General features: G+C 40.5%; 1 protein-coding gene across 1 annotated transcript; it reads left to right on the forward strand.

The window, feature by feature from the left end:
* The first annotated feature begins 2,875 nt into the window (after positions 1-2,875).
* LOC132655335 (ral guanine nucleotide dissociation stimulator-like) lies at positions 2,876-4,805 on the forward strand. The gene is made up of 4 exons (XM_060388327.1): positions 2,876-3,157; positions 3,281-3,477; positions 4,036-4,083; positions 4,562-4,805. The coding sequence occupies exons 1-4, from the start codon at positions 2,981-2,983 to the stop codon at positions 4,803-4,805; spliced, it is 666 nt and encodes a 221-aa protein (XP_060244310.1). The 5' UTR covers positions 2,876-2,980.
* Positions 4,806-16,785: the final 11,980 nt, after the last annotated feature.

Genomic DNA, 16,785 nt, shown 5'->3' on the forward strand with positions numbered 1-16,785 from the left:
GCAGATAGGTCCACATACATGGAAGCAAGCCAGAGCAATTTCTTTTATGAACATTGATGCAAAAGTACTCAATAAAATACTCACAAGCTGAATCCAAGCACACATCAAAGATATTATCCAACATGATCATGTAGGCTTCATCCCAGGGGTGGTTCGATACATAAAAATCCATCAATGTAATCCACCGTATAAACAAACTGAAAGAAAGGAACATGTCATCATCTCACTTGATGCTGAAAAAGCCTTTGACAAAATCCAACACCCCTTCATGTTAAAATTACTGGAGAGACTGGGAATACAAGGTGCATACCTAAACACAATAAAGGCAATATATAGCAAGCCAACATCATGGAGAGAAACTTAAAGCAATTACACTGAAATCAGGGAGAAGACAAGGATGCCAACTAGCTCCATATCTCTTCAATGCAGTACTTGAAGTACTATTTATCTAGCTAGAGCAAAAAGACAACTAAAGGAGATCAAGGGGATACAAATTGGAAAGAAAGAAGTCAAAGTATAGCTATTTGCACACAATATGATAGTTTTATATATATTTTTATTAATATAATAAAAATACCCACCTAACAAAAAGCAGTCTACAGACTCAAGGCAATTCCCATCAAAGCACCCACACAGTTCTTTAGAGACCTTAAAAGAGCAAGTCTCAACTTCATATGGAAAATAAAATACCCAGAATCGCTAAAACAATCCTGTAGGATAAAAGAACTTCTGGAGGTATCTCCATCCCTGGTTTCACGTTCTACTGTAGAGCAAGAGTAATAAAAACCACACAACAGGTTATACAATGGAATCAAACTGAAGACCCAGAAACAAACCCACACACTTCAGGACATTTTAGTTTTAACAAAGAAGTTAAAACCCATATAATGGGGATAAAAAGATAACATATTCAAAAAATGGTGTTGATCTAACTGGATGTCTATATGTAGAAAAAATGCAAATAGATCCAGATTAATCAGCCTGAACAAAACTCAAATCCAAGTGGCTTAAAGACCTCAACATAAAACCAAACACACTAAATCTACTAGAAGTGGAGAAGGGCCCTGAACGCATTGGCACAGGAGACAACTCTCTGAACAGAAAACCAACAGCTCATGCTCTAAGATCAAAAAATTAATAAATGGGACCTCTTGAAACTGAAAAACTTCTCAAAGGCAAAAGAGACTGTCAATAGAGTGAAATGGCAGCCTACATATTGGGAAAAGATTGTCACCAATTCTACATCCAACAAAGGACTAATATAGAAAATACATTAAAAAAGACAAGAAGTTAAACACCAACAAACCAAATAATCCAGTTTAAAATGTGGTACAGAGAATTCTCAACAGAAGAAATCCCGAATGTCAGAGAAGCACTTAAAGAAATGCTCAACTTCCTTAGTCATCAGGGAAATGCAAATCAAATGACTTTAAGATTTCATTTTACACCAGTCAGAACAGAAAAAAAAAAACAAAAAAAAACAAACAAAAAAAAAAAAAAACACCTCAAGTGACAGCACATGCTGATGCGGATGTGGAGAAAAGGGAACATTCTTCCAAGACTGGAAGACTGGTAGAGTGAAAACTGTACAACCACTTTGGAAATCAATCTGGCGCTTTCTCAGAAAATTGGGAATAGCTCTACCTCAAGACCCAGCTATACCACTCCTGGGCATATATCCAAAACATGCTCCACCATACAAGGACATTTGCTCAACCATGTTCATAGCAGCTTTATTTGTAATCGTCAGAATCTGGAAACAACCTAGATGTCCCTCACCTGAAGAATGGATACAGAAATTGTGGTACATTTTCCCCATGGAATACTACTCAGCTATTAAAAACAAGGAAATTTGCAGGCAAATGGATGGAACTAGAAAAGATCATCCTGAGTGAGGTAACCCAAACCCAGAAAAACACACTGTATATACTCACTTATGAGTGGATATTAGCCATATAATACAGGCCCAAAGAAGTAACATGGAGAACCCAAGGGAAGATGTTTAAATCTAACTTAGGAGAGGAAATAGAGTGGTAGTGGTGAAATAGAGGAAACGAGGTAGGAAAAGTGTTGGTATAATATTCTTGTGGAATGTATACAATTTACCCATGTTCATTCAAATGCTGATTTCTCTACCCCACTATCTGGTTTCAATAAGCATTACCTGTCTCAAGTTTGCATAAACATGGCACCATTTGTTCTCTGTGTTGTCAATAAAACAACCAGCCAGTGCTGTGCAATGGGGAGAATAGGGGAGGACATACTCTTCTGGAGGAGAGGAGGTCAGAAGAGAACTTGGAACCATGAGGAGGGATGAACCGGACCAAAGATGTGACTAAAAGCAAGTAGAATGTGGGAAATCTGAATGGGAGGAAACTATGCAGGCTTGGAGGTTTAGGATGGAGTAACTACTGCTCAGTATTGTGTTCTAGGTTAATTAAATAAATCCTAGTCTCTGTGGGGTGATTTAGGTACACAGCTGGTTTAGGAATAACCACAGCTTAACTAAAAGATAAATCAATAATAAATATTAATCTCCTACAAAAGAGAAGGGAGCAGAGAAAAATGAGTGTAAAGATCAGACTTGGAGAGAGCAGGGAAGGGAGGACAGAGGGCCTGCAGAGAGAAGAGAAACCATGGGCAGAAGCATATCTGTAACAATCTTGAGACTTAAGACAAGAGGGTGGGAGGGTGAGTATAGCTGAAACTACCAGTAGCTAGGGTCATGGACACTGAAGAGATTGAAGAGGACACTAACTAGAAAAGACCCCTAGTGGAGGGGGGGACACCAACCCACTCACAAAAAATTAAGACCCAAAATTTACCCTGCCAACAAGATGTGCAGGGATAAAGATAAAGCAGAGATTGAGGGAAGTCACTTACTTGAGCATGACCCAACAATGAATCCTGGTAACCAGGCAGTCAACTGCCTACATCCAGCCAAGCAGGCTCACTAGGCTGAGACCCTAGAGAGAGCAGGATGTTCTCTTGCTGTTTTAAGATTGCTAGAGGCACAGGCGTCAAGAAGGACAAGAGTGGAGGTCATGGTGGTGCCTGGAGACACAGGATTCACTCCTGCCTCCAACGCCTCTGGCCATTTTCCCGGAAGGAAGCAGACTTGACCCAGGGCAGCCAGGACCAAGGCCACACTGAGAAGGTAACCTCTGAAACCTCAGTTTCCCCTACTTTTGCTCTGTTTGGGAAACTTGCAATAATAACAACCAATGAGAATGTTGCAGACCTGTGCCTGTTTGAACCATCGACCTTGATCTCTCCTCAGGCTAAGGAGGATTCTGCCCCAAAGGACCAGAAGGAGCCCTGTGGAGAGTCCCGCATCAGTGCAGATGTGGTGGAAAAGCTAGTGAACCACCTGGTGCCTTCCCTGCAGGCTGGGGACACCTTCTTTGTCCCTGCCTTCCTGTGTACATACCGAAGGTTTGCCACCACCCAGCAGGTGCTGGACCTGCTGTTCAAGCGGTGAGTGCCCACCTCCAAGCCCAGAGGGCGCACATCCTCTTCTTGGTTTTGGGAAGCACTGTCTGCTGATAAAGTCTAGAGTACTGTCAGGACGCTGCAGCATGAAGTCAGAAAATGCTTCTTCCAGGGTTGGCCCAAGGTCCCAGAGCCGAGACCTGAATGAATGAGGCTGTCCCCTGCACCTTTAAAGAGCTCTCTATCCCTGTACCAAAATTGCTGAGGCCTTGATGAAAGCGCTTCTCCCACTTGTAAGGGAGGTTCTAGAACTCCTATTGGAGTGCCCAGTAGAGATGTGTCCAGAGTGGAGACCCATAGAGGGCAACTCGAGGGACGCTGTGCCCACTGAGATGTCTGGGTTGAGATATTTGTGTCCACCCATTGCACTAGCATATTTGAAACACCTACTGTATGCAGGTGAACTAATAATTCTGAGAGTAGGCAGATCTTACTTCGAGGTTGTGTATTGCGATTCTTCTCCAGGAGATGTTCTGCCCCCAGATGTGTTTCTGGTTGGGAACCTGGGCCTGTACAGATTACATGCTGTCTTGTCTTTTGTAGCTATTCATACTTCCGTCCTTATTGTGAAGAGGATGAACAAGCAAAGAAGTAAGGGGGCTTTGCATCAAGAGGAAGGGCTTGGGCTCCAGTGTGGGGTCACTTGCATTCACAGGGTATGGTTTGGCCAATGCTGTGATCTCATTCCTGTGTCTAGTACCATAGTGATGTCTAAGCATTGCCTGCAGGGTCAGAAGAATTACATGGGCAGGGTTCCTGCAAGTGGTGAGTGGTGAGATGGGGGAAGCCTGAGGCCTTAAGTGCCCCTGTGAGACTACCCTCATCCCATGCCAACCCTTGCCAGGCAGACCTGCTCAGCTGTTCTCCATTAGAAGCTGAGAAGAGTGTGTGGAGCTCCCTGCTCCCATGGACCTCACAGCCCTGTTCAAACACTACACTGATAAGCATGTGGGGCGGGGGCGAGGGGGCGGTGATAGCTTCTTCCTTGCAATCCTCCCTTCAGGGAGCCATGGGAGCTTTAGACAAAGAAAGGCCTGGCCATTGACTGACTTCCCATCTGCTTTCCCAGCACCCTCTGTTCCTTCCTGGACACATGGATAGATAAGAACCCTGAGGAGTTTTGTCAGACCTCAGACCTCTCCATTCTGAGGAAGCTGAAGACCTACTTGATTTTGAACATGCCATATTCGGACCTTATTGTTCGTGTTCATATGCTCCTGACTGACTTGCAGCAAGAAGAGGCCAGTGAGTCAGAGATAGAGGATGATGAAGATGAAGAAGACTCAGGTAGTTGCTTGAAACCGTGTATGTGAGGAGGTTTCAGCACCTGGTGCTCCGGGGGAGGCTTAGAGGCTCCTGTTTGTGAGAGCTGTCACTGGACCCTGGTCTGGGCACACGTCCTTTTGTAGGACCGGGTCTGGATTCCCTGCAAGTATAGGTCTCCTCTGTCTTTGGAAAGGCTGGGAGGAGGTCTCATCCTGGGGATCTTGTCTCCTCCTGCAACCCAGTGCCACTTCCTTCTTTCACAATGACTGAATCAGCAGCACATCTGTCTCCATCTTTAGATCTGTGGAGCCACATATCCGAAGATCCAGAGCTTGAAGTGTGCTAGCTGGCAGTGAAACCAGGCACTCTGGGGCCAGAACCAGCTTGTTCACCAGAGTCAGAGAGCAGAAAACCACCAGAAGGTCCTGAGGCACCTCTGCTGTTGCAGCCAGATGTGGCAGGAGAGTCCAGGCAGCACTCCCCATACAGCTCTGGCACCTGTGTCTCACCACGTCGGCAGATACAGTGTGCCTTTCCCACATCGCACTCTTGATGCAGCTGGTTCACCTCTTTAGAGAATGGCCCTGCCACACCGTTTCACAGTCCCCTCCCCTGAGAAATTTCCTGTTTGCGCTTTCAGCTCTTGTCAGCGTTTGTTTATTTTTAGTATTGGTTTTAATAAAGTGTTAGCTTGGTCTCTCATTCCCTAAACTGTAAATGTGGCGTCGGCTCAGCGTGCTGTACACGGTGTGGCCGCATACCCTGCAGACAACACTGCTTTGGTGACACATGCTCGTGCCTTTCGCGCTTCCAATGCCACTCTTGCACACATTCACACAACTCACTGACATACCTCACATACACATTACTGCACCCTTGAACACAACCAACATGCACACATTTTCAATTAAATCACTTACAATTTCACACAGCTTTACATAAAAATATATGTTCTTGCATAAAATAAACTATGTACTCTAACATATGCCGGCACACTTAAACAACTATATGCTCACATTCTTACACGATTTCAAACTCATACACAAAAACCCACCCACAATTACACAAAGCACAATGCTAACATAAAAACTACACACTAGGACACATACATAGACATCTTGCACAGTTACATGCTAACACTTTCCTACAGTCCTGCCTTCTTCCAGCTACTAGCACAGAAGGTAAGGGTCCTCAGCTGTGAAGCACTCAGCCAAAACATGCAGCTTCCTCTCAGCTCCTGCTGCCTACAGGTAAACCGGTCCCCAGACACTAAAACCTTCTTCTCAGCTCTTGGGGCTAACAGGTTAGGTTCTCAAGACCCGACAACACCAATAGACAGGACATCATGTGAGGGAAAAATTCACAGGGGCCCAACCAGAACTATGGGGAGCTAGGGGAGAACCAGAGTAGTTTTCTTCAAGGGAGAAGCCCTCTATTGAGTTATCCAATACTAGGTGGTTAGCCCTGAAATCATATACATACAAGCAACACTAAAGAGAATTCAACAGTGTGCATGCATATGTGTGTAACAATAACAAAAGGATAAAGAGGCCAGGAATTTGAGAAGGGCAGTGGACCATGAGAGAAGTTGAAAGAAAAAAAAAAATGGAATGGGGGAGAGGGAACAATGTAATTATATTTTAATAAAAACAAGATAAAAAGGCATAAAATATTTTAAAGGAATTTTATTGATTTACTGGTTTATTAAGGTTTTGGTTTTGGTTTTGGTTTGTTCGAGACAGGGTTTCTCTGTGTAGTGCTGGCATTTCTGAAACTCTGTGTAGACCAAGCTGGCCTTAAACTCACAGAGATCTGCCTGTCTCCTGAGTGCTGGGATTAGAGGGATGTACCACCACTATCTGGCAAAATATTTCTTAAAAGATGTGAACTGAGAAGGGAGATAATTTGATCAAAATACACTGCATGAAAATTTCAAACAATAGTATATTTAAAAGTTTATGATATTGGGAGAGAAATGGGCAATAGTTTAGGTGAGCTGGGTGAAGGACCCAAGCCCCATCCTCCACCTGAAGGAAGCTTCTCTGGTGCTGGACCAGATTTCAGCTTGAAGATCTTTCCACCCGCTACCCTTCTGCCTGCCAACCCAAAGAGGCCAACTCTACCACATCAGCAAAACCAAAAGAAAGGAGACACACACACACACAATCACCACCAACATCAAAAAACAGGAAGTAACAACTGGTCATTAACATCTCTTAACATCAATGGCATCAACTCCACAATAAAAAAACACAGGTTAACAGAATGGTATGAAAACAGGGCCCACCTTTCTGCTCCATATAAAAAAACACACTTAAGCAATGGAGATGGACACTACCTCAGAGTGAAGGGCTGAAAAAGGTTTTCCAAGCAAACAGATCCAAGAAGCAAGCTGGAGTAACGATTCTACTATCTAATAGACTTTCAACCAAAATTAATCAAAAAAAGATAGAGAAGGAAACCTCATACCCCTGGAAGAAAAACCCACCAAGATTACATCTCAATTCTGAACATCTATGCCCCAAATGCAAGGGCACCAACATTTGTAAAAGAAACATTGAACTCCACACATAAATAGTGGGCGATTTTAACACCCCACATACTCCAATGGACAGAGCATCAAGACAGAAACTACATGGGGAAATAAGAAACTAACAGACATCATGAATCAAATGGACCTAAAAGATATCTACAGAATATTTCACCCCAAAACAAGAGAACATACTTTCTTCTCAGCAACTCAAGGAACCTTCTCCAAAATTGACCATACACTCAGTCACAAAGCAAGCCTAAACATATAAAAAGATTGAAATAACTCCCTGCATCTTATCAGATCAGCATGGATTAAAGCTGGAACTCAGTAACAACAGAAACAACAGAAAGTATGTAAACTCATAGAGACAGGAACCACACTCGGTCAGGGAAAAAATAAGAAATTAAAGACTTTCTATTATTCAATGAAAATGAAAGTACAACATACCCAAAATTATGGACATATGAAAGCAGTGCTCAGAGGAAAGTTCATAGCACTAAAAGCTTTCATAAAGAAATTGGAGATATCCCATATTAGTAAATTAGCAGCACACCTGAAAGCTTTAGAACATAAGGAAGGCAATGCACCAAAAGAAATAATCAGACTCAGGCAGGAAATAATCAGACTTATTATTGAAATCAACAAATTGAAACCAAAGAGAATTAAAAAAAAAATCAATGAAACCAAGAGCTGGTACTTTGAGATCAACAACATAGAAAAACAACTTAGCCAAACTAACTAAAAGGCAGAGGGAGAGTATCCAAGTTAACAAAAGCAGATACAAAGGAGGAGATAATAACAGACACTGAGGAAATTTTAAAAACCATTAGGTTTTACTTCAAAAGGCTGTATTCCACAAAATTGGAAAATGTAATGGAAATGGATGATTTTCTGGATAGATTTGACTTACCAAAGTGAAATCAAGATCAGGTAAACAGTTTAAGCAATCCTTTAACCCTTAAGGAAATAAAGCAGTCATCAAAAGTCTTCCAACCAAAAAAAGCCCAGGTCTAAATGGTTTTAGCGCAGAATTCTATGATTCAAAGATGATCTAATACCAATACTCCTCAAACTATTCCACAAAATAAGAACTGAAGGAACATTGCCAAATTCATTTTATGATGCCACAGTCACCCTGTTACCAAAACCAAAGGCTCAACAAAAAAACTAATTTCTGACCAGTTTCACTCATGAACAATGATGCAAAAATACTCAATAAAATACTCACAAACTGAATCCAAGAACACATAAAATGCATCATCCACCATGATCAAGTTGGCTTTATCCCAGGGATGCAGGGATGGTTCAACATATGAAAATTCATCAACGTAATCCACTATATAAACAAACTCAAAGAAAAAAAATCACATGATCATACCATTAGATGCAGAAAAAGCCTTTGACAAAATCCAACAGCCCTTCATGATGAAAGTCTTAGAAAGATCAGGGATACAAGGCTCATATCTAAACATAATAAAGGCTAAATACAACAAACTAAAATCAGGAACAAGACAAGGCTGCCCACTTTCTTCTACCTCTTCAATATAGTACTTGAAGTTCTAGCTAGAGCAACTAAAGGAGATTAAGGAAGAAGTCAAAGTGTCACTATTTGCAGATGATATGATAGTATGTATAAGTGACCCCAAAAATTCCACCAGAAAACTCCCACAGCTAATAAACACCTTCAGCAAAGTGACTGAATACAAGATTTCTTCAAAAAAAAAAAATCAGTAACCCTCCTGTACACAAATGACAAATGGACTGAGAAAGAAATTATGGAATCTACACCCTTCACAATAGTGACAAATAATATACAGTATCTTGGTATAACTCTAACCAAGCAAGTGAAAAACCTCTCTAACAAGAACTTCAAGTCTCTGAAGAAAAAAAAATTGAAGATATCAGAAGACAGAAACATGTCCCATGCACATAGATTGGTAGGATTAACATAATAAATATGGCCATCTTATCAAAATCAATCTACAGATTCAACGCAATCCCCATCAAAACACCAACACAGTTGGTGAGACCTTGAAAGAACAATTCTCAACTTCATATGGAAAAACAAACAAAAAACCACAATAGCTAAAGCAATCCTATACAATAAAAGAACTTTTGAAGTTATCTCCATTCCTGACTTAAAGCTACACTACACAGCAACAATAATAAAAACTGCATGGCACTGGTATAGAAACAGACTAGATGGTCAATAGAATCAAATCGAAGACCCAGAAATAAACCCACATCTGATTTTTGACAAAGGAGCCAGAACCATACAATGGGGAAAAAAACACCGTCTTCAGCAAATGGTGCTGGTCTAACTGGATGTCTACACGTAGAAAAATGCAAATAGATCCATATTTATCACCCTGCACAAAACTAAGTCCAAGTGGCTCAAGGACCTCACTATAACACCAGGTACACTAACTCTATTAGAAGAGAAAGTGGGGAAGAGCCTCAAACTCATTGGTGCAGGAGACAACTTCCTAAACAGAACACCAACAGCTCATGCTCTAAGATCAACAAATAATAAATTGAACCTCTTGAAACTGAACAGATTCTGTAAGGCAAAGGACACTGTCAATAGAACAAAAACTACAGCCTACAGACTGGGAAAAGATCTTCACTAATCCTACATTCAACAAAGGGGTAATATCCAAAATATATAATGAACACAAGAAATCAAACACCACTAAACAAAATAACCCAATTGAAAAAGGGGACACAGAACTAAGCAGTTGTCAACAGAAAAATCTCGAATGGCCAAGAGGCCCTTAAAGAAATACTCAACTTCCTTAGTTATCAGGGAAATGTAAATCAAAACCACTCTGTGATTCCATCTCACACCAGTCAAAATGGCTAAGATCAATATGACAGCACATGCTGATGAAGGTGTGAAACAAGAGGAACACTCCTCCATTGCTGGTGGGAGTGTAAACTTGCACAACCACTTTGGAAATCAGTCTGGTGCTTTCTCAGAAAATTGGGAATAGATCTACCTCAAGACCCAGCTATACGACTCCTGGGTATATACTCAAAAGATGCTCCACCATACAAGGACATTTGCTCAACTATGTTCATAGCAGCTTTATTCACAATATCTGGGATCTGGAAACAACCTAGATGCCTCTCCCAAAAAATGGATTAAAAAACAAAAACAAACAACAACAAAAACCTGTGGCACATTTACACAATGAAATACTACTCAGCTATTAAAAACAAAGAAATCATGAAGTTTGCAGGCAAATGATAGAACTAGAAAAGATGATCCTGAGTGAGGTAACCCAGACCCAGAAAGACACACATGGTATGTACTCACTTACAAGGTGATTTTAGCCGTATAGTACAGGAGAAGCATACTACAAGGCACAGACCCAAAGAAGATGAATACCAAGGAGAATCCAGGGGAGAATGAATAAATCTCACTGTGATGGGTAGACAGAATACACAGAAATAGTGGCTGAAGAAAGGGAACAAGGTAGGAGAAGGGGCACAGAGAGTTAAGCGTGTGAACAGACCTGAGGAGAGTAAGGACGAGAGGACAGGACTGTAGAGAAGAGAAACTGAGAGTGGGGATATTTCTTTGGCAAGCTGAAGACCTAAGTCAGGGTAGGCTGCTGGGAGGATATGAGGGTGGACTCAAGCAGAGACTCCTAGTTAGCAGAGGCCATAGAGACTGAAGAGGTCACCCACTAACTAGACTAGTCTCTCTTAATAGTGAGGGGAACACCAACCCACCCACAAAAAACTTCAACCCCAAATTTACCCTGCCTGTAAAATGTGCAGAGATAAAGATAGAGCAGATAGAGCAGAGATTAAGGGAATGCCCAACCAATGCCTGGACCAACCAAAGACCCACCCTATGGGAGAGTGCCAACCCCAGACACTATGAACGACACAATGCTAAACTTGCAGACAGGAGCCTGTCAGAGCTGTCCTCTGAAAGGTGCTACACACCAGTGCCTCAAAACAGATGCCGAGATTCACAGCCAAACATTGGGTGATTTGTAGGGTGTCTTGTGGAAAAGTGGGAGGAAAGAGAAAAGGATCTGGAGGTGACAGAAGCTCCACAGGAAGACCAACAGAGACAACTAGCCAGGGCCCAGAGGGCCTTGCTGAGACTGAAGCATCATCCAAGGACCATGAATGAACTGGTCCTAGGACCCCTACAAAGATAAGGCTGATGGGCAGCTTAAACTTCATGTGGATCCTCTAGTAAGGGGAAGTAGAGACTTAATGGGACAGAGTCACTTGACAGCCTTGTGAACATTCCCCCTGAAGAGACCCGCCTTTCAGGCCACAAAGGAAGATGCAATTTGATGAACTGGGGTGGATGGAAAAGGAAAACTCCCCTTTTCTAAGGAATACATGGCAGGGAGGAGGAAGAATGGGGCTACAACCAGGATAAAAAGTGAGTAAAAAATAAATTTTACAGGAGTACACTTGAAATGAGTTTGAAGGTGAACAATTCCCAACAGTCCTTCCCTAATATTAATGTGCCTATAGTGAGAAACAGAATTCACAAGTTCAGTCACAGAAAGTTCATCCACAAGTTGATGAACAGTGGAGAGTACATTCTCAACTAGAAATTCCAGCAGCCGCCCCAACTTTCCCAGTCCACTTCCACAGAATATTCTTAGCATTTGTTCTGTTACTTGGAAATCTCACCTGATGGAATGTGCTGCTCTGCCCAGAGACCCCACTGGAAATTACACTTTGCTGCCTTAAAGGGCCTTCCACAGTCAGTTTTCTGAATGTTTTGTGCACCTGGCTTGATGATATTTTACTTTCTATCATCTGCCACTTTCTTTTTAGTTTGGCTTACTGTATACTTAGCAGTTTGCTCTCTGTTGCTGTGGTAAAGACCATGGAAAATAGCAACTTGGTGAGAGGAAAGGGTTGCTTTAGCTTACAAGTACCAATCACAGCCCATCACTAAAAGAAGCCAAGACAGAAACTAACATGACATCTTTAACAGGAAGAAAAAAAATCGTCTACCTTTCACATCAATTTGTAGTTTGTCAACACAATCTCCTGATAATTACTGTAATTACTTTCCTCCTAGCATTTGTACCAACAGTTCTCAACCTATGGGTAGCAACCTGGCTGGGGCTCACCTGAGACCACTGGAAAACACACATTATAACAATAGCAAAATTAGTTACAAAGTAGGAGTAAAAAGAACTTTATTATTGAAGATTTAAAAAAATCTTTAAAAAGCTGAGGGTCACAGCTTTAGGAAGGTTGAGAATGACCATTCTATACTGAAGTATCTATGTGTGCCTTAAAGTATACATGCTTTTAACAGACTTTCATATTTCAGATATACTCTATTAGCAAGTTCCTTTTTGTTTGAACGACTCCATTTTGCGTATCTTCAAGGAGTCTGAAGGTGATACGTTCTTGTGGCTTGTGTAAGACTGCTTTATTTCTGAAGGTCGGCTTTATTGAGGGCAATATTCTCGGCAGGCAGGCTTTTAATCAGTACTTTTATGATTCTCTTAGTCTGCCTAGATTCTTCTATCTGGGATAGGAATACAGGATATTCTTTGTAAATTGCTATTCTTTTAACTTCAGGATCTTTTGTCCTTCACCTTCATCCCATTGTTATCACCAGGTAATCCCCTCTAAATAACTTTTATGTATTTCTACAGGTTGGGAAAGTTTCCTGTTATTACCTCTTAAAATAAGATTTCTAACCCATTTTTTTTTCATGCCCAACTCAACAGCTTTGATACACATTTCCTTTCTGTTGTCCCAAATTCCATTTTCTTCTTTACTTTTCTTCCTTGTGATTGTCTTCCATTTACACTTAATTATTTGTATGTGTGTAGGTGTACAGACGTGGGAGGACAACTTGAAGGAGTTGTCCTAGTTTTCTGTCAGTGTCATAAAACACTATCCAAAACAAAGTTGGAGAAATGGCAGAAACCTAGAGTGAAGCTGCATATGGGCTTGCTCTCCAGGTTCCTATCCGCATCCTTTCTTATGTTTGCCAGGACCACCTGCAGAGGCCTGTGGACTGGATCCTCCTGCACGGGTCATTAATCAAGACTTGTCCTTACGTCAACTGGAGCTTTCATCTTTCCAGATGATCTGGTTTGTGACAAGTTGACAAAACAAAAACCTACAAGAGTTGACTCCCTGCATGTACCATAGGTATGGCTTCGGTCATCAGTTCTGGCAGCAAGTGCTTTACATGTGTCTTTTCACTTTTTATTTTCAAATGGGGCTTTTTTAGTTAAGATTTTGTTGTTGTTGTTGCTGCTCTCTACTGTTATTTTATATTTTATTCCCAGTATTTTTACACTCCCAGGATGGTATTTAAGAAGAAAAAAAAAGTTATTTCAATCTATTAAATTGCTCTAATTTCAAAATGACTTCATTGAAGTTGTTTTTCAAACAGGTGCTGTGAATTCTTTGCCACTGACAGTTAATATTTCTTTTCTTTACGATTATCTAGTAGTACCTTGGTTTATATCTGGTGCTGTTTTTCTAATTGTTCTTGATCCTATGGTTAAAATCTACCATCTGCTCACTGAAGCTGTGCTGAGTCCAACCTCTGTAGACTGACTTTTGAGAACAGCATTCAATAGTAAGGTTCCACAGGTCTTCTGTTAAGGTCCTTTAGCTCATGACCACTGGAGCTGCAGAAGCACTCTAAACCCAGAACTTCCATGGCTGGATGTGGCACTAATGTGGAACTGATGGCCAACTGCTGAAGCATACCTGTAGCTATAGGTTACTCTGAGCCAACAGCCATTACTGTCTGTCCCCTCACTGTCACTACAGAAGAGATGTGGGGGTCTGTCCATTACTCTTACGGTGGTATGCAAGCCCAGTACTGGGTTCTAAGACCATATTCTGTGCTTGCTTCCATTTTCTCCACATGGAGACTGCATTTTTCACGCTCTCCTGGTTAGGATGTTGGCAAGTGTAACCTAAGTAATGCACAACTGTCTTTTTCTATTCTATTCAACTTACTACTATGCTACCACCAGGCTCTTTGATCTTACCTGGCTAGCTTAATCCAAGTGAAGGTATTTTCACACATAACAAATTATTTAAGTGGGTGTTCAGGCTGAGGGATGGAAGCTGGAGAGTCCAATTCCCATAATTCAATTTAGGCTTTGAACATGAGCTCGGAAAAGCTTAAAACTCCTTATAAACCCAATCTTCTTAAAAATCCTTCAGTTGGAATATGATTTTAAAGTATATAAGGAGAAATTTATTTTTAGTTGAAAAAAGGTTAACTAGAAAACTCAACAAAACCGTAAGTAACCATTCCATGTCTCTAGGGATTAAAAGGAGATCTGCACAAAGTATGACTTGTTTCTTCATGAAAACAACTAAATTTAACTAAGAACATGATTCTCTGGTGGTCTTGCCAACTCAGGGGGCCTCCCAGACCAAAAGGACTTCTGTGCCAGGAATGGTGGAGCATACCTGTAATTCCAGTGCCCAAGAGGCTCAGGCAGGAGGATGGGCAGATGGAGGCTAGCCTAGGCTACATATAGAACTTTCTGGGAAAGACTCAAAACAACAATAAAACGAAACAAAAAACCTCACACACACACCCCAAAGAAAAATAAAAAAGGCTTATTCTCTTTTTTACAAGAGGATTTAGATGATTTGGCATACTGCTGAGCACATCTATGATCTCAATGATAATAAGCAGGTTACTAGTCTGAAGTGGTTGGTTGCTCAGTGACATGAAAACAAGTGTGAGATTTCTGTGATACGAGAAACCCAGAGGAATTTGATAATCACTTCATGAAATATCTTAGGTTTACCAGACATGCAGAGCAGAAAAATTCTCCAGGTAATTGTATCCACCCTTAGCTGTCAAAGTCTTTGCATACACACAAACTAGAAGCAATAAAGCCAACTAAAACTCAAAAGTCATGTAAACTTACTGTATCATTTACTGCAACTTGAATTTTGAGGAATTAAATTTGGATGTCAGTTTTAAGATACCACTTTATGCAGACTGATGATGAAACTGAAACACAATACAAGCTACAAAGGAAAATTGTGTAGACACTTTGAATTTTTTTAATTATTATTTTTTTAATTTTTATTTTCTAATATTAATCACAGGTTATTTACTTTGTATCCCAGCTGTAGCCCTCTCCCTCATTCCCTCCCAACCCCACTCTCCCCCCCGCCATCTTCTCCCTGTCCCTTTCCAAGTCTACTGCTAGGGGAGGTCCTCCTCCCCTTCCATCTGACCCTAGCTTATCAGCTATCTTTAGGACTGGCTGCAATGTGACACTTTGAATTTTGACAGCTTAACAAAATTGTACTTACTACTATGCTACCACCAGGATCTTTGATTTTACCCAGCTTGCATAATCCAAGTGAAGGCATTTTCACATAACAAATTATTTAAGTGGGTGTTCATGCTGAGGGATGGAAGCTGGAGCGTAAGTAATTGGGCTAAATCCTAATTGTGGTGATGACTTCACATTAAAGTCTTTGATCTATACATTTACAATGGATAAACTTATAACATGAAAAGTACAACTCAGTGGGACTGTAAAAATGTTTGGAGTCAGGCTAAACAGCACAGGCTACCAATGTTTTCCGTATGTGTATGTATGAATATTAAGAGAATGAGGGACAAGGTATAGAGATTGAGCACATGAACATGAGCAATAGTGGAAAGAGTAGAAAGCAGTAAAATTACAACCTGTGAGTCTAGATCAAGAATATAATATAAAGAAGCTCTGGCAACATTTTCAGTTTAAAATTGTACCAAAATTTAAGATTATTTAAAAAGGTCCCTTTAGTTATACCTATTTCCTTCAATGAAGACCATATACACCCTCAACGAGAAAACTGAATGTAATTTTAATAGTTCCTTCAAGAATGTAATCTGGTTGTAAAACCAAATGCAATGCACTCTCTGCTCTACTGATTTGGATATGAAATTACCTATAAACCCTGTAACATGTGCAGGTGGCACAAGCCTTCCACTTCTGACAAGGTGGAAGTTGAAAGACCACTTTGAAAGAAACTAAGTTTTTTGTTTCATTTGATTTTGAGATTAAATGTACTTATGTAATTTTCAGAATATAATGTGTTATTTGTTTACTTCATAAAAACTGTTGTTCTGAAATAAATTTCATCAGACAGTAATATCTGAAAGAAAATGGGTATGGTATGCATGCAGCATTTTTAAAACATTGCAATCATTTAAATTCTGATTAGCTTTATATTTACAATTCAAATAACTTCTTTTAAAGGCCATTTTACACAGTCAAGAACATAATTATGCACATCTTAATGGCATCTCCACTGATATAAGTGGAAATGATTTACCAAAGAGAAATGTTACTATCAGGAGATGACAGCTTTTTAATTATTTTAGCTTGCAAATTAAAAAATACTTACCAGTAGATAAAGGCACAATTTTTACTCACGTTGAGTAATTAACCACAAAATGACTATTTACTTTCAACATGATTGACTGCCATTTTTCAAACAATGTC

This window comes from Meriones unguiculatus, chromosome 7 (genome assembly GCF_030254825.1).
Source record: "Meriones unguiculatus strain TT.TT164.6M chromosome 7, Bangor_MerUng_6.1, whole genome shotgun sequence".
In the NCBI taxonomy this organism is placed as follows: domain Eukaryota; kingdom Metazoa; phylum Chordata; class Mammalia; order Rodentia; family Muridae; genus Meriones; species Meriones unguiculatus.

Excerpts from the sequence above, each read along its gene's own strand:
- LOC132655335 (XM_060388327.1), top strand. The coding sequence starts at position 2,981 with ATGTTCTCTTGCTGTTTTAAGATTGCTAGAGGCACAGGCGTCAAGAAG. Across the intron at positions 3,158-3,280 it reads ACCAAGGCCACACTGAGAAG|GCTAAGGAGGATTCTGCCCC; the intron begins GTAACCTCTGAA and ends ATCTCTCCTCAG. Across the intron at positions 4,084-4,561 it reads GAGGATGAACAAGCAAAGAA|CACCCTCTGTTCCTTCCTGG; the intron begins GTAAGGGGGCTT and ends CTGCTTTCCCAG.